Raw genomic sequence first — 18,096 nt, 5'->3', positions numbered from 1 at the left:
GTTTACTGTGGTATATTTAAAACTGTTTGATATGGTAGAGCTCATCAGGGAGGCGTGGATTACAGTATAATGCCCACTGGTTCCTGGAACAGCAAGGCACAAAGACACAGATGACTGGCAGTGCCGGTTCCTTTAAGTGACAGTCTTCTTTCTACACTTCTTTAAGTTTTACTTTGTTTAAGCCCTTTAAGGCTGACAAACAGCTTCTACCCCCAGGCAGTCAGGCTTGTTACCATCTCATCTCCTCTCATGAACCATTTTTTTGTCTTTTTGCACAATACACGGCTTAGTTGCACCTTTACTAAGCCTGCTGCTACGTGCTACTCTTCACATACGTTATTTATTCTTTTCATCTTGTACAGTAATTCGTTTTAGCTTTTTTAGCTTTGTAGTTTAATCCTGTTTTATATATGTATAAACTCACGACTGACGTTCGGAGGACGAGCAAAGTAAGAATTTTATGTTTTAATGTTACTGCTGTTTCTGCTGCACACATGACAATAAAACTCTTGAATCTTAAATCTTTATCATCCCGGCCTTGTTGCCAGCTCTTCTCGGCTGGCTTCTTTATTTTATCTTCTCTTGTGGCTGTGTTAGACTGGCGCTGTGCTTTTTGTTTCTCTGGCCTTTTGGCTATCCTGGCAGCCCTATTAAAAGACCCCACTGAGGAGTCGGAAGTGTGAGTGGCTATTCCACCGGTACATGGGTAACACCCTGGTTTTCATTCCTTCTCTGTCTGATCTCTGTCCCATCTTTTATTTTTTTTACCTTATTAATTTTGACCATTTTGTATTGTTATTAGCAGTTGTGTATCAGGTGTGAGGCGCGACCCGACCCGTTACAGTAACATGGTATATTAAACATAGAGTAACACAGAATAACATGGTAATACCACATGATCATTTTCACCCACCACTGTCGTCAGAAGACGCGTTCTTTACGGTGAGTGTGTTGCCGACAATTATGAACTTATCCGACGCGGTTACGTTCTTTCTATCTCTCGTCCATTTGATGTCGTTAACCACTGAAGAGTTGCATGTGAGTACCAGATCTTGTCCAGAATAAATAGTAGCATTACTGGTATATAAGCCATTTTGCACTGAAATGAAGAGCAGAGCAAATCTTCATCACATTTACGGCATTAATACAGGACCGAATTTTATGTGTCTGACTAAACAAAGCCGTCAGATCTCTGCCGTGTGAAGGTAACACTGGCTAACATAAATAAACAGAACAGTAAAATACAGCAGAAATTAAAATAGCCACCAAAATTTGCATATAAGCATTTGGTTTGGTCAAATGAGTCCATTAGCAAGATCCCATAATATAATATACCCCCCTTACTAACAGGAGCTGTGATGAAGAGATAATCAGTGTTATTCACCTCACCTGTCAGTGCTCAGAATGTTCTACCTGCTCGGTGTAATAAACAGTGCGAGGTTTTACTAATGAGTAATGACTGAACTGAATCGTACCACTCTGACTGAACGAATCACTGGAAACGTTGTATCTCGATACAGAGAGGTTAATCGCCACTTCCTTGTTTGCTGAACTCAAATCAAGTTTCTCAGTCGTAGAATTAATGCTGTAATCTACAATCACACTGCCTGACCTGTTAAACACACAGAAAACCATACAGAACATTTCAAATGACGCTAAACATGCTGAACCAAACACAAGCCGAGGTTATACGCTGGATTACAGGAGCATCCACTTAAAGAATCAGGGCACCATGATCACACTGAATAAATCATTAGAGATGAAATAATGAAACAGTAAAGAAACGCCACCTGAATCGAGTAATGGCGACGGAATTGGCCTGGTAGGAGGGGACGTTTCTGTAACTCTTATCAATCTGAAAAGAGAAAGACGTCAGAATTAGAAAGGTGCCATCACAAACAACAACAACAACAGTAATCGACAGTGGGAGCCTAGTGCATAGAGCTTTGGGCTGTCAATAGAAAGGTTGAGAGTTTGAATCCCAGCTCTGCCATGCAGACACTGTTGGGCCGCTGTACTCTGAGCTTCCAAACCAGCTGGGATATTCAAAGAAAGAATGGCATTGTACTGTACGTGTCTATCTGTATATATGACAAATAAAGGCATTACATTCTATAGGGATCATTCCAATCTAACATCTGCCAAGTGGCCGCCCAGGTGGCGCGGCAGTAAAATACGCTAGCACACCAGAGCTGGGATTTTAAATACATCGTATTGGGCTGGGCGGCCACATAAACAATGATCTGCGATTGTTCACGGGGTGGAACGAGCCGGACCAGGGTTGCTCATAACTGGTGCAATTGCCACCTCTGCTGGCTGATTGAGTTGGGGAATAATGCTGATCAGGGTGTGGCTCTCCGTGCACAAAGCTGATCCGCATACGAACTCGCCTCGCGCAGGTGAAAAGAGGCAGTCGGTACCGATCAGGTGTCGGGGGGGGGTGGTATGTCAGTTGTGGAGGGTTGTATCGTTAAAGGTGAAGTGTAATGCAGTCAGGGTAATTGAATCCATGAAATCTGTGCAATCCTTTGTGATGTTCTATAGGTTTGCTCAGTTTTTATTTTAGTAAAAGACCTAAACCTAAGCTGGGACAGAGATAAAGGTGGTATTGGGAGGGGAACGTCACTAATAATACTAATAACGACAGCACCAACAGTAAAATCAAAATAACAATAACATTAACAACATCATGATCATAAAACTGCCTCTAAATGACAAATCATATCAAATAAGTTACTTACTAAAGCCTCAAAATCTCTTTTGTACTTTTTATACTTTTCACTATTGGAGTTGGAGAGCGCAGTGTCAAATAACTCGTTTAAAGCAAATGTGAAGAACTTCTTGTGTACTGTAAAGAAAAACAGTCACATAAATAAGTAGTACAAATAAATTCAAAAAAACAGTTCATTATTTTTTATTTAGTAAAACTTAAAACCTCAAGCACACTAAGAGGTAAAATCGATCTAAATAAAACAAATGTATTACATTTTTTTATTTATATATTGTGTGTGTTTTTCTTTCATTTTCCCCCAATTTACTGTAATCATTTTGTCTTCCTCTGCTGGGGGATTCCAGATTTTTAAGCAGTCGAGGGTATATTGCTGCTCACGCCTCCTCCGACCCATGCGCAGCCTTTAATGGAAACCTTTTCCACCCATGCGTTCTGCACAGGCGCCTCTATCTCCTAATCAGGGTCCTTAGACAGCGTTTTAAGACCCCGCCCACACATTCCGGTCATCCCTTTCCGCAGGCACTGCCGATTATGCCCGTTAGATGGGAGCTGACCGGTGGCGACACCGAGTTTCGAATCTCGCTGCTGGTGTGCTAGCAGAATATCCTGCGCACCACCTGGGCACCATAGCATTTAGGGTACTGGAATAATAACTGAAAGGTCACTGGTTCAAGTCCCACCACCATGAAGTTGCCACTTGCTGGGCTCCTGGGCAAGGCCCTTAACCCTCAACTGCTTGCATTGTATTTAGTCATAATGGTGATTTGGTCACAAACCATCTGCTGTGTGGGTAAGATGTGAAGCACAGCTCAAGCCAGTTCTCTTAAAATGTGTAACATGTAAGATGCATAAATACACACACGCCGATAAGGCATAACATTATGACCACCTTGCTAATATTGTGTTGGTCCGTCTTTTGCTGCTCCATACGCAACAACCTGTGCTGCTCTGTGTGTTCTGACACCTTTCTATCAGAACCAGCATGAACTTCTTCAGCAGTTTGAGCTACAGGAGCTCGTCTGTTGGATCGGACCACACGGGCATCAATGAGCCTCGGCCGCCCATGACCCTGTCGCCGGTTTACCTCTTTTAATAGATACTGACCACTGCAGACTGGGACACACCCCACAAGAGCTGCAGGTTAGGAGATGCTCTGACCCGGTCGTCTAGCCGTCACAATTAGGCCCTCAGATACTCACGCTCGTCCATTCTTCCTGCTTCTAACATCAACTTTGAGGATAAAATGTCACTCGCTGCCTGATACACCCCCCCCCCCCCCCACCCCCCACTAACAGGTGCCGTGATGAAGAGATGATCAGTGTTATTCACTTCACCTGTCAGGGCTCAGAATGATCTACCTGCTTGATGAGTGTGGCGTATTTTTTGGTTCCGATCGCTTCATCCTAACAGGAGTTACAACAGAATATTCGGGGCCTCTTTCCAGTGAATCTGGCTGTAGTTCCCCCATGCACAGAGTACATTTAGTGTGGAAGCTCTGACCCTTAACCCCTGAACCCTACCCAAAACCTTGATCCATAAACACACACCCTACTTGTGGTCTTGAGTGCCAGTAAATCCCAGATAAGTGATTACTGTTGTAGCAACTGGGAGGCAACTCTACACAATGCCCATAATGCACCTAAATGCCCATAATGCCCTTATCTTTAGTACATGTTAAATTGAAGACTGAAAATATTACCTGTAATAATAGTAAGGGGTGCTTTTGTTGTTGTTGTTGTTGTGGAAACGTTTGTGGCAGCTGTGGTTGTTGTGGAAACGTTTTTGGCAGCTGTGGTTGTTGTTGTGGAAACGTTTTTGGCAGCTGTGGTTGTTGTGGAAACGTTTTTGGCAGCTGTGGTTGTTGTGGAAACGTTTTTGGCAGCTGTGGTTGTTGTGGAAACGTTGTTGGCAGCTGTGGTTGTTGTTGTGGAAACGTTTTTGGCAGCTGTGGTTGTTGTGGAAACGTTGTTGGCAGCTGTGGTTGTTATTGTGGAAACGTTTTTGGCAGCTGTGGTTGTTGTGGAAACGTTGTTGGCAGCTGTGGTTGTTGTTGTGGAAACGTTTTTGGCAGCTGTGGTTGTTGTGGAAACGTTGTTGGCAGCTGTGGTTGGGGTGGAGATGTTTTTGAGAGCAGTGGTCAAGGTGGTTGGGGTGGATGAGGTTGTACCAAGTGTGCCATGTGTGGTCGTGGTGGATGAGGTTGTGCCAGGTGTGGTCGTGGTGGGTAAGATTGTACCAGGTGTGGTCGTGGTGGATGAGGTTGTGCCAGGTGTGGTTGTGGTGGATGAGGTTGTGCCAGGTGTGGTCGTGGTGGGTAAGATTGTGCTAGGTGTGGCCGTGGTGGATGAGGTTGTGCCAGGTGTGGTCGTGGTGGGTAAGATTGTGCTAGGTGTGGTCGTGGTGGATGAGGTTGTACCAGGTGTGGTCGTGGTGGATGAGGTTGTGCCAGGTGTGGTCGTGGTGGGTAAGATTGTGCTAGGTGTGGTCGTGGTGGATGAGGTTGTGCCAGGTGTGATCGTGGTGTGTAGGGTTGTGCCAGGTGTGGTCGTGGTGGATGAGGTTGTACCAGGTGTGGTCGTGGTGGATGAGGTTGTACCAGGTGTGGTCGTGGTGGATGAGGTTGTACCAGGTGTGGTCGTGGTGGATGAGGTTGTGCCAGGTGTGGTCGTGGTGGGTAAGATTGTGCTAGGTGTGGTCGTGGTAGATGAGGTTATGCCAGGTGTGGTCGTGGTGGATGAGGTTGTGCCAGGTGTGGTCGTGGTGGGTAAGATTGTGCCAGGTGTGGTCGTGGTGGATGAGGTTGTACCAGGTGTGGTCGTGGTGAGTAAGATTGTGCTAGGTGTGGTCGTGGTGGATGAGGTTGTACCAGGTGTGGTCGTGGAAGATGAGGTTGTGCTAGGTGTGGTCGTGGTGGATGAGGTTGTACCAGGTGTGGTCGTGGTGTGTAGGGTTGTGCCAGGTGTGGTCGTGGTGGGTAAGATTGTACCATGTGTGGTCGTGGTGGATGAGGTTGTGCCAGGTGTGGTCGTGGTGGATGAGGTTGTGCTAGGTGTAATCGTGGTGGATGAGGTTGTACCAGGTGTGGTCGTGGTGTGTAGGGTTGTGCCAGGTGTGATCGTGGTGGATGAGGTTGTGCCAGGTGTGGTCGTGGTGGGTAAGATTGTGCTAGGTGTGGTCGTGGTAGATGAGGTTGTGCTAGGTGTGGTCGTGGTGGATGAGGTTGTGGTTAAGGTGGATAAGGTTATATCAGCTGTGGTTAAGGTGGATGAGGTTGTGTCAGCTGGAGTTAAGGTGGATGAGGTTGTGTTGGCTGTGGTTAAGGTGGATGAGGTTGTGTCAGCTGTAGTTGGGGTGGATAAGGTTGTGTCAGCTGTGGTTGACGTGGATGAGGTTGTGTCAGCTGTGGTTAAGGTGAATGAGGTTGTGGTTAAGGTGGACGAGGTTGTGTTGGCTGTGGTTAAGGTGGATGAGGTTGTGTCGGCTGTGGTTGAGGTGGATGAGGTTGTGTCAGCTGTAGTTAAGGTGGATGAGGTTGTGTCAGCTGTGGTTAAGGTGGATGAGGTTGTGTCAGCAATAGTTAAGGTGGATGAGGTTGTGTCAGCTGTGGTTGGGGTGGATGAGGTTGTGTCAGCTGTGGTTAAGGTGGATGAGGTTGTGTCAGCTGTTGTTAAGGTGGATAGGGTTGTGTCAGCTGTGGTTAAGGTGGATAAGGTTGTGTCAGCTGTAGTTAAGGTGGAAGAGGTTGTGTCAGCTGTGGTTGGGGTGGATGAGGTTGTGTCAGCAGTAGTTAAGGTGGATGAGGTTGTGTCAGCTGTAGTTAAGGTGGATGAGGTTGTGTCAGCTGTAGTTAAGGTGGATGAGGTTGTGTCAGCTGTAGTTAAGGTGGAGGAGGTTGTGTCAGCAGTAGTTAAGGTGGATGAGGTTGTGTCAGCTGTAGTTAAGGTGGATAAGGTTGTGTCAGCTGTAGTTAAGGTGGATAAGGTTGTGTCAGCTGTAGTTAAGGTGGATAAGGTTGTGTCAGCTGTAGTTAAGGTGGATGAGGTTGTGTCAGCTGTAGTTAAGGTGGATGAGGTTGTGTCAGCTGTGGTTGGGGTGGATGAGGTTGTGTCAGCTGTAGTTAAGGTGGATGAGGTTGTGTCAGCTGTAGTTAAGGTGGATGAGGTTGTGTCAGCTGTAGTTAAGGTGGATGAGGTTGTGTCAGCTGTGGTTAAGGTGGATAAGGTTGTGTCAGCTGTAGTTAAGGTGGATGAGGTTGTGTCAGAAGTAGTTAAGGTGGATAAGGTTGTGTCAGCTGTGGTTGGGGTGGATGAGGTTGTGTCAGCTGTAGTTAAGGTGGATGAGGTTGTGTCAGCTGTAGTTAAGGTGGATAAGGTTGTGTCAGCTGAAGTTAAGGTGGATGAGGTTGTGTCAGCTGGAGTTAAGGTGGATGAGGTTGTGTTGGCTGTGGTTAAGGTGGATGAGGTTGTGTCAGCTGTAGTTGGGGTGGATAAGGTTGTGTCAGCTGTGGTTGACGTGGATGAGGTTGTGTCAGCTGTGGTTAAGGTGAATGAGGTTGTGGTTAAGGTGGACGAGGTTGTGTTGGCTGTGGTTAAGGTGGATGAGGTTGTGTCGGCTGTGGTTGAGGTGGATGAGGTTGTGTCAGCTGTAGTTAAGGTGGATGAGGTTGTGTCAGCTGTGGTTAAGGTGGATGAGGTTGTGTCAGCAATAGTTAAGGTGGATGAGGTTGTGTCAGCTGTGGTTGGGGTGGATGAGGTTGTGTCAGCTGTGGTTAAGGTGGATGAGGTTGTGTCAGCTGTTGTTAAGGTGGATAGGGTTGTGTCAGCTGTGGTTAAGGTGGATAAGGTTGTGTCAGCTGTAGTTAAGGTGGAAGAGGTTGTGTCAGCTGTGGTTGGGGTGGATGAGGTTGTGTCAGCAGTAGTTAAGGTGGATGAGGTTGTGTCAGCTGTAGTTAAGGTGGATGAGGTTGTGTCAGCTGTAGTTAAGGTGGATGAGGTTGTGTCAGCTGTAGTTAAGGTGGAGGAGGTTGTGTCAGCAGTAGTTAAGGTGGATGAGGTTGTGTCAGCTGTAGTTAAGGTGGATAAGGTTGTGTCAGCTGTAGTTAAGGTGGATAAGGTTGTGTCAGCTGTAGTTAAGGTGGATAAGGTTGTGTCAGCTGTAGTTAAGGTGGATGAGGTTGTGTCAGCTGTAGTTAAGGTGGATGAGGTTGTGTCAGCTGTGGTTGGGGTGGATGAGGTTGTGTCAGCTGTAGTTAAGGTGGATGAGGTTGTGTCAGCTGTAGTTAAGGTGGATGAGGTTGTGTCAGCTGTAGTTAAGGTGGATGAGGTTGTGTCAGCTGTGGTTAAGGTGGAAAAGGTTGTGTCAGCTGTAGTTAAGGTGGATGAGGTTGTGTCAGAAGTAGTTAAGGTGGATAAGGTTGTGTCAGCTGTGGTTGGGGTGGATGAGGTTGTGTCAGCTGTAGTTAAGGTGGATGAGGTTGTGTCAGCTGTAGTTAAGGTGGATAAGGTTGTGTCAGCTGAAGTTAAGGTGGATGAGGTTGTGTCAGCTGTGGTTGGGGTGGATGAGGTTGTGTCAGCTGTAGTTAAGGTGGATGAGGTTGTGTCAGCTGTAGTTAAGGTGGATGAGGTTGTGTCAGCTGTGGTTGGGGTGGATGAGGTTGTGTCAGCTGTAGTTAAGGTGGATGAGGTTGTGTCAGCTGTAGTTAAGGTGGATGAGGTTGTGTCAGCTGTAGTTAAGGTGGATGAGGTTGTGTCAGCTGTGGTTGGGGTGGATGAGGTTGTGTCAGGTGTAGTTAAGGTGGATAAGGTTGTGTCAGCTGTAGTTAAGGTGGATAAGGTTGTGTCAGCTGTAGTTAAGGTGGATGAGGTTGTGTCAGCTGTGGTTGGGGTGGATGAGGTTGTGTCAGCTGTGGTTAAGATGGATAAGGTTGTGTCAGCTGTAGTTAAGGTGGATGAGGTTGTGTCAGCTGTGGTTGGGGTGGATGAGGTTGTGTCAGCTGTAGTTAAGGTGGATGAGGTTGTGTCAGAAGTAGTTAAGGTGGATGAGGTTGTGTCAGCTGTAGTTAAGGTGGATAAGGTTGTGTCAGCTGTAGTTAAGGTGGATAAGGTTGTGTCAGCTGAAGTTAAGGTGGATGAGGTTGTGTCAGCTGTGGTTGGGGTGGATGAGGTTGTGTCAGCTGTGGTTAAAGTGGATAAGGTTGTGTCAGCTGTAGTTAAGGTGGATGAGGTTGTGTCAGCTGTGGTTGGGGTGGATGAGGTTGTGTCAGCTGTGGTTAAGGTGGATGAGGTTCTGTCAGCTGTGGTTAAGGTGGATGAGGTTGTGTCAGCTGTAGTTAAGGTGGATGAGGTTGTGTCAGCAGTAGTTAAGGTGGATGAGGTTGTGTCAGCTGTAGTTAAGGTGGATAAGGTTGTGTCAGCTGTAGTTAAGGTGGATAAGGTTGTGTCAGCTGTAGTTAAGGTGGATAAGGTTGTGTCAGCTGTAGTTAAGGTGGATGAGGTTGTGTCAGCTGTGGTTGGGGTGGATGAGGTTGTGTCAGCTGTAGTTAAGGTGGATAAGGTTGTGTCAGCTGTGGTTGGGGTGGATGAGGTTGTGTCAGCTGTGGTTAAGATGGATAAGGTTGTGTCAGCTGTAGTTAAGGTGGATGAGGTTGTGTCAGCTGTGGTTGGGGTGGATGAGGTTGTGTCAGCTGTAGTTAAGGTGGATGAGGTTGTGTCAGCTGTAGTTAAGGTGGATGAGGTTGTGTCAGCAGTAGTTAAGGTGGATGAAGTTGTGTCAGCTGTAGTTAAGGTGGATGAGGTTGTGTCAGCTGTGGTTGGGGTGGATGAGGTTGTGTCAGCTGTAGTTAAGGTGGATGAGATTGTGTCAGCTGTGGTTAAGGTGGATGAGGTTGTGTCAGCTGTAGTTAAGGTGGAAAGGGTTGTGTCAGTTGTAGTTGGGGTGGATAGGGTTGTGTCAGCTGTGGTTAAGGTGGATGAGGTTGTGTCAGCTGTAGTTAAGGTGGACAGGGTTGTGTCAGCTGTAGTTGGGGTGGATAAGGTTGTGTCAGCTGTAGTTAAGGTGGAAAGGGTTGTGTCATCTGTAGTTGGGGTGGATAGGGTTGTGTCAGCTGTGGTTAAGGTGGATGAGGTTGTGTCAGCTGTAGTTAAGGTGGATAGGGTTGTGTCAGCTGTAGTTGGGGTGGATAAGGTTGTGTCAGCTGTAGTTAAGGTGGAAAGGGTTGTGTCAGCTGTGGTTAAGGTGGATAAGGTTGTGTCAGCAGTAGTTAAGGTGGAAAGGGTTGTGTCAGCTGTGGTTAAGGTGGATAGGGTTGTATCAGCTGTGGTTAAGGTGGATGAGGTTTTATCAGCTGTGGTTGGGGTGGATGAGGTTGTGTCAGCTGTGGTTAAGGTGGATAGGGTTGTATCAGCTGTGGTTAAGGTGGATAAGGTTGTGTCAGCAGTAGTTAAGGTGGATAAGGTTGTGTCAGCTGTGGTTAAGGTGGATAAGGTTGTGTCAGCTGTGGTTAAGGTGGATAAGGTTGTGTCAGCAGTAGTTAAGGTGGATGAGGTTGTGTCAGCTGTGGTTAAGGTGGATAAGGTTGTGTCAGCAGTAGTTAAGGTGGATGAGGTTGTGTCAGCTGTGGTTAAGGTGGATAAGGTTGTGTCAGCAGTAGTTAAGGTGGATGAGGTTGTGTCAGCTGTGGTTGGGGTGAAGGTTGTGTCAGCTGTGGTTAAGGTGGATAGGGTTGTATCAGCTGTGGTTAAGGTGGATGAGGTTGTATCAGCTGTAGTTGGGGTGGATGAGGTTGTGTCAGCTGTGGTTAAGGTGGATAAGGTTGTGTCAGCTGTGGTTAAGGTGGATAAGGTTGTGTCAGCTGTGGTTAAGGTGGATAAGGTTGTGTCAGCTGTGGTTAAGGTGGATAATGTTGTGTCAGCAGTAGTTAAGGTGGATGAGGTTGTGTCAGCTGTGGTTAAGGTGGATAAGGTTGTGTCAGCAGTAGTTAAGGTGGATGAGGTTGTGTCAGCTGTGGTTGGGGTGAAGGTTGTGTCAGCTGTGGTTAGGGTGGATAGGGTTGTATCAGCTGTGGTTAAGGTGGATGAGGTTGTATCAGCTGTAGTTGGGGTGGATAAGGTTGTGTCAGCTGTAGTTAAGGTGGATAAGGTTGTGTCAGCTGTGGTTAAGGTGGATAAGGTTGTGTCAGCAGTAGTTAAGGTGGATGAGGTTGTGTCAGCTGTGGTTAAGGTGGATAAGGTTGTGTCAGCAGTAATTAAGGTGGATGAGGTTGTGTCAGCTGTGGTTTGGGTGAAGGTTGTGTCAGCTGTGGTTAAGGTGGATAGGGTTGTATCAGCTGTAGTTGGGGTGGATGAGGTTGTGTCAGCTGTGGTTAAGGTGGATGAGGTTGTATCAGCTGTAGTTGGGGTGGATGAGGTTGTGTCAGCTGTGGTTAAGGTGGATGAGGTTGTATCAGCTGTAGTTGGGGGGGATGAGGTTGTGTCAGCTGTGGTTGGGGTGAAGGTTGTGTCAGCTGTGGTTAAGGTGGATGCGGTTGTATCAGCTGTAGTTGGGGTGGATGAGGTTGTGTCAGCTGTAGTTAAGGTGGATGAGGTTGTGTCAGCAGTAGTTAAGGTGGATGAAGTTGTGTCAGCTGTAGTTAAGGTGGATGAGGTTGTGTCAGCTGTGGTTGGGGTGAAGGTTGTGTCAGCTGTGGTTAAGGTGGATAGGGTTGTGTCAGCTGTAGTTAAGGTGGATGAGGTTGTGTCAGCTGTAGTTAAGGTGGATGAGGTTGTGTCAGCAGTAGTTAAGGTGGATGAAGTTGTGTCAGCTGTAGTTAAGGTGGATGAGGTTGTGTCAGCTGTGGTTGGGGTGGATGAGGTTGTGTCAGCTGTAGTTAAGGTGGATGAGATTGTGTCAGCTGTGGTTAAGGTGGATGAGGTTGTGTCAGCTGTAGTTAAGGTGGAAAGGGTTGTGTCAGTTGTAGTTGGGGTGGATAGGGTTGTGTCAGCTGTAGTTAAGGTGGATGAGGTTGTGTCAGCTGTGGTTAAGGTGGATGAGGTTGTGTCAGCTGTAGTTAAGGTGGATAGGGTTGTGTCAGCTGTAGTTGGGGTGGATAAGGTTGTGTCAGCTGTAGTTAAGGTGGAAAGGGTTGTGTCAGCTGTGGTTAAGGTGGATAAGGTTGTGTCAGCAGTAGTTAAGGTGGATAGGGTTGTGTCAGCTGTGGTTAAGGTGGATAGGGTTGTATCAGCTGTGGTTAAGGTGGATGAGGTTTTATCAGCTGTGGTTGGGGTGGATGAGGTTGTGTCAGCTGTGGTTAAGGTGGATAGGGTTGTATCAGCTGTGGTTAAGGTGGATAAGGTTGTGTCAGCAGTAGTTAAGGTGGATAAGGTTGTGTCAGCTGTGGTTAAGGTGGATAAGGTTGTGTCAGCTGTGGTTAAGGTGGATAAGGTTGTGTCAGCAGTAGTTAAGGTGGATGAGGTTGTGTCAGCTGTGGTTAAGGTGGATAAGGTTGTGTCAGCAGTAGTTAAGGTGGATGAGGTTGTGTCAGCTGTGGTTAAGGTGGATAAGGTTGTGTCAGCAGTAGTTAAGGTGGATGAGGTTGTGTCAGCTGTGGTTGGGGTGAAGGTTGTGTCAGCTGTGGTTAAGGTGGATAGGGTTGTATCAGCTGTGGTTAAGGTGGATGAGGTTGTATCAGCTGTAGTTGGGGTGGATGAGGTTGTGTCAGCTGTGGTTAAGGTGGATAAGGTTGTGTCAGCTGTGGTTAAGGTGGATAAGGTTGTGTCAGCTGTGGTTAAGGTGGATAAGGTTGTGTCAGCTGTGGTTAAGGTGGATAATGTTGTGTCAGCAGTAGTTAAGGTGGATGAGGTTGTGTCAGCTGTGGTTAAGGTGGATAAGGTTGTGTCAGCAGTAGTTAAGGTGGATGAGGTTGTGTCAGCTGTGGTTGGGGTGAAGGTTGTGTCAGCTGTGGTTAGGGTGGATAGGGTTGTATCAGCTGTGGTTAAGGTGGATGAGGTTGTATCAGCTGTAGTTGGGGTGGATAAGGTTGTGTCAGCTGTAGTTAAGGTGGATAAGGTTGTGTCAGCTGTGGTTAAGGTGGATAAGGTTGTGTCAGCAGTAGTTAAGGTGGATGAGGTTGTGTCAGCTGTGGTTAAGGTGGATAAGGTTGTGTCAGCAGTAATTAAGGTGGATGAGGTTGTGTCAGCTGTGGTTTGGGTGAAGGTTGTGTCAGCTGTGGTTAAGGTGGATAGGGTTGTATCAGCTGTAGTTGGGGTGGATGAGGTTGTGTCAGCTGTGGTTAAGGTGGATGAGGTTGTATCAGCTGTAGTTGGGGTGGATGAGGTTGTGTCAGCTGTGGTTAAGGTGGATGAGGTTGTATCAGCTGTAGTTGGGGGGGATGAGGTTGTGTCAGCTGTGGTTGGGGTGAAGGTTGTGTCAGCTGTGGTTAAGGTGGATGCGGTTGTATCAGCTGTAGTTGGGGTGGATGAGGTTGTGTCAGCTGTGGTTAAGGTGGATGAGGTTGTGTCAGCAGTAGTTAAGGTGGATGAGGTTGTGTCAGCTGTGGTTAAGGTGGATAGGGTTGTATCAGCTGTGGTTAAGGTGGATAGGGTTGTATCAGCTGTGGTTAAGGTGGATAGGGTTGTGTCAGCAGTAGTTAAGGTGGATGAGGTTGTGTCGGCTGTGGTTAAGGTGGATGAGGTTGTGTCAGCTGTGGTTAAGGTGGATAGGGTTGTATCAGCTGTGGTTAAGGTGGATAGGGTTGTGTCAGCAGTAGTTAAGGTGGATGAGGTTGTGTCAGCTGTGGTTAAGGTGGATAGGGTTGTATCAGCTGTGGTTAAGGTGGATGAGGTTGTGTCAGCTGTAGTTGGGGTGGATGAGGTTGTGTCAGCTGTGGTTGGGGTGAAGGTTGTGTCAGCTGTGGTTAAGGTGGATAGGGTTGTGTCAGCTGTGGTTGGGGTGGATGAGGTTGTGTCAGCTGTGGTTAAGGTGGATAGGGTTGTGTCAGCTGTGGTTAAGGTGGATGAGGTTGTGTCAGCTGTAGTTGGGGTGGATGAGTTTGTGTCAGCTGTGGTTGGGGTGAAGGTTGTGTCAGCTGTAGTTAAGGTGGATGAGGTTGTGTCAGCTGTAGTTAAGGTGGATAGGGTTGTATCAGCTGTGGTTAAGGTGGATGAGGTTTTGTCAGCTGTGGTTAAGGTGGATGAGGTTGTGTCAGCTGTAGTTAAGGTGGATGAGGTTGTGTCAGCTGTAGTTGAGGTGGATAGGGTTGTATCAGCTGTGGTTAAGGTGGATGAGGTTTTGTCAGCTGTAGTTTGGGTGGATGAGGTTGTGTCAGCTGTGGTTAAGGTGGATAAGGTTGTGTCAGCTGTGGTTAAGGTGGATGAGGTTGTGTCAGCTGTGGTTAAGGTGGATGAGGTTGTGTCAGCTGTAGTTAAGGTGGATAGGGTTGTGTCAGCTGTGGTTAAGGTGGATGAGGTTGTGTCAGCTGTAGTTGGGGTGGATGAGGTTGTGTCAGCTGTGGTTAAGGTGGATAAGGTTGTATCAGTGGTGCTTGCGGTGGACAAGGTTGAAGCAGATATGGTTGAAGCAGTTGTAAATGTAATTCCTGCAAAAATGGACAAAATATTGAATAGATTAATTTATTCTGTAAATACACTGACTAACCACGTTACTGGGTTCAGTTTTCCTGTAGGTACCTTCACAGGTCACTTACAGACTGTACAGAGCTACACCAGCCATTTAAAGTACAGACCCCCGCTGAGTTGATATTATTTGTATGGTGGACAATTCTCAGCAATGCAATGACACTAACATAGTAATGACATGGGGGTTCTGCTTGACTAGTATAACAGGTGTAGCAGTGTTGTTAGCAGGAATTCACTCTGGACAGACAGCCAATTCATCACAATTACATTCAGAACTCATTTCCTGATACATTTACCTCCTCATTCGTTCAGTCAGTCACCCACTCAAATTTATGGACAATTTCGTGCAGCATATTCCTGTATTCACCACTACTGATTTTATTGGTAATTACACTGACTAGTGTCACTATATATTTGGCCTTGATTTCTCTGTCTCTGTTTTTTTTCTCTGTTTTCTTTAAGGACAGAGCAACACACAAGTAAACAATTAAAGAAAATAAAGAGCACTAGAAAAAAGCAGCCTCAGTTTAAACTTGTCTGATCCACATTATCCATTTTGGGTTATTTTTGAGTCTAGATAGTGTTACTTCACTACAGTTTCAAAAATTAAATAACTGCCTTTACTTCGATACATGTTGACAGAAATATTGAACACTTACCACATTTTTTTACCTAAATTATTAATACATTTTATTTAATACTAAAAAGTAATGGACTCTTCACTTCATACATTGTGTGGAGGAGTCAAACTAAGTTTCTGCATTTTGAACCACAGACTACATAGTGAGTAATGATCAGTGCACTATATATCGTGGTAAACGCCACCCAAATTTAGTGTCAAACAGCAGATGAGTTGAATGCAAAAAACAAGACGTACGACTTAAACCAAAGTGTTTAATGTTTTAGAGAATAACAATACAATAAATAAAGAAAAAAAGATGCTCATTTGTATAATAGTTTGCAGAAATATCTAGACAATCAGACTAATGGATAGATGGAGCAAGAATTCTAGAATGTGGTTATCATGTGGAATTAGTCCAATTCTGCAAAACTACAAATTCTAAGCAACTGTAAGGATGTTTCTGTCCTCTTCTCTACTCTTCTGTAAACACTGGGTGATTTATATGTGTCAGTTTAACAAAAACATGAATCCTTATTTACCTGTGGAAGTCTGTACTGTAGTAGAAGACTGTAATTTAAAGAAAATCGTTAAATCAAACAAAGTTTCACAGCAGTGTTTAAAAAAACGCATGATAAAAGATTACTATATAAATAATCATAATCCAAAATGTAAGTCCAACAAATCTATATATTCTTTATTATCATTATTAATTATGTTTACCTGTGTAGACGTTCCATTTGAATCCAAAATACACATATAAATAAGCAACATGGCCAGAAAACACGTTGATATTTTGCCTGTAAAACAAGAGCGTATATCGTCAAATAATTTTGTTCAGGTTGTGGTATCAGATTGCTGATGTGTGACGTGTATCACAGCATCATTATCAAATAGCTAAACCAGGATTGTATTTCCTCAGACTAAATATGGACAATAGGCTTAAGCTGCAGTTCCTTTTGGCCATCCCCCAAACATTCCGACACGTTCTTATCACCGTTCGGTAGGACAACACACAAATTCACACCAAGAGACAAACCCAGACAAGCAAGACTTCAACAAGAATCAGATCTAATGTTTGTCTTGATTTTACTCCCAGTGCATCAGATACATCATGAAACCAGTCTGAGACAGTTGCCCAAGTCACCCAGCAAACCACATATTTCCTTTATCAGATCATAAAGCATTTAATCTCTAAACAGCCTGAACGATTCTCTCAGTCAGTTCGCTGTAGCTCAAGAAAATTGCGTTAAAGAATGAGTCAGGTACAAAACAGGTTCAAAACAGGTACATATTTACCAAGTGTAGAGCGGCATGAACTGAAATACCAACGGATTGAAATGGCTGATATGAAGTGACCTCCACACACAAAAAAACAGGTTTCCAGTGCACCATGTACAACATGAACTGGGCTGAAACAGCTTCATTTTGATATTTTCCATCTTCGTAGTGTTGCTCGTATCCGCCCTCTATTGTCCTCTAGGGCAGCTGAGACACCGGTCCACGCTTCTGTGACTTCTCGGCTGGACTATTGCAACTCTCGGCTCTATGGGCTTCCCTCCAAGTCACTTCGTTCAAAATTCTGCTGCTCGGATTCTAACTCGTACAAAGGAATCCGATCACATCACCCCTGTCCTCGAAAAGCTTCACTGGCTGCCCATTAATAAGCGTATTCAATATCAAAGTTTGCTTCTCACACTTTAAGGCTCTTCATGGCTTAGGTCCAGTTTAATTGTCGGACCTTCTCAAGGGCTACACTCCATCCCGGATTTTAAAGTCATCAGATGCTGGACTCCTGGTAGTTCCCAGGTTCAGGCTGTGTTGCTGCCCCTTCGCTCTGGAACTCTCTTCCTTCCTCTCTACGTTCCACTTCTTCTCTCTCTGAATTTAAAGCTCTCCTAAAGACTCACCTTTCCTCTCAGCATTTTCTCACTTCATCTTCTGCTATTTCTGTGTGATTGTTACTTTTGTATGTAAAGCGACCGTGGGTTCTGTGAAAGGCACTATATAAGTCTAACTTATTTTTATTATTATTTTGTTCATCATGAAAAACCTAAATCTTATCAGGAAAATAGTTTTCTTAGATCTGTGTGCCACATTTGCTGACTTTTTACAGCTCGGAGTCTTCACTGGAAAACACATGAGCAAGAATCTAATCTAATCATCATTCCTATTAACAGAATCTCTCCAGATCCTTCTGACAGATTCTCTGTGGAGTTTAGGTCTGAGGACTGGGATGGCTGAAGCATAACTGATGGCCAAGGCACAATTCTGTGGTCAGTGAACCTTTTTTTTTTTTTTTTTTTTTTTTTTTTTTTTAATTTAGCACGTCCAATTTCATCCCATCTATCATCCTCTCATTAGTGCGGATTCCTGCTCCTGATTGGGGCTGACGAGGCCGTTCCACGCCTCCTCCGAAACGTCTACAGCCAATCGACCGTCTTATCACCCACACTTGACGAGTGTAGCGTGGCAGAGTACTGTGCACGGAGGATCACACACCCCGCCACACCCCCTCCCGTCTCCATACAGGCGCCACCAACCAGCCAGCAGAGGGCGCAACCGCCCCGTTCCTGAGAGAGCATCCCCTACGGTCTGAAGTCCCGCCCCCCACCCGGACAACAGGCAAATCGTTGTCCATAGCCGCCCAGCCTCGACCGTGAAGGCAGAGCTGGATTCGAAACGACGCTCCTTCGAAATATAGCTCTGGTTGCAGCGCGTGTCTTTTACCGCTGCGCCACCTGAGCGGTCAGTGAACCATTTTTAAATGGATTTTAGGTTGTGCTTTGGTCATTTAACAACCAAGACTCGTCTGCATTTTCCCAGCTGAAATCTTTGAAAGTTTTTGGCCACTCAATCCATCTTCCTCCCTGTCTATGTGATGAATATAACATCTTTGAAACTCGACACCCTTCGTCGAGAAAGTTGTACCCTTAAACTCAACGTTTACCTTAAACTCAACATGTTTATTTATTAAATTATTTATTTATTTAACTTCAAATTAACAATGAACAGCCCATTAAGATTTGTTTCCATCAGGAAACAATAAAGAAGTAAAACTAAAGTGCAGCTTTAATTGTATTTTTATTGATGTGTAACTGTTTGTAATTGTATTTCAGTGTGTTTATATTATATTT

The 18,096-nt window shown here is 45.5% G+C and overlaps 1 protein-coding gene across 1 annotated transcript in view; it reads right to left on the bottom strand.

Annotated features, from left to right (window-relative positions):
* The window catches only part of LOC134332850 (adhesion G-protein coupled receptor F1-like), a 29,901-nt gene that overhangs the window by 9,154 nt on the left and 2,651 nt on the right, over positions 1–18,096 (bottom strand). The window contains exons 2-5 of the mRNA XM_063014682.1: positions 5,298–5,981; positions 2,742–2,848; positions 1,791–1,855; positions 1,476–1,612 (exon numbers count right to left, since the gene is read on the bottom strand). Of these exons, the coding sequence (XP_062870752.1) occupies positions 1,476–1,612; positions 1,791–1,855; positions 2,742–2,848; positions 5,298–5,981 (993 nt within the window). The remainder of the gene's footprint in view (positions 1–1,475; positions 1,613–1,790; positions 1,856–2,741; positions 2,849–5,297; positions 5,982–18,096) is intronic.

The sequence above is a fragment of the Trichomycterus rosablanca genome, chromosome 18 (assembly GCF_030014385.1).
Source record: "Trichomycterus rosablanca isolate fTriRos1 chromosome 18, fTriRos1.hap1, whole genome shotgun sequence".
Classification (NCBI taxonomy): Eukaryota; Metazoa; Chordata; class Actinopteri; order Siluriformes; family Trichomycteridae; genus Trichomycterus; species Trichomycterus rosablanca.
Note: the sequence above shows the minus strand (reverse complement) of the source record. Positions and strands in the feature narration are given on the sequence as shown.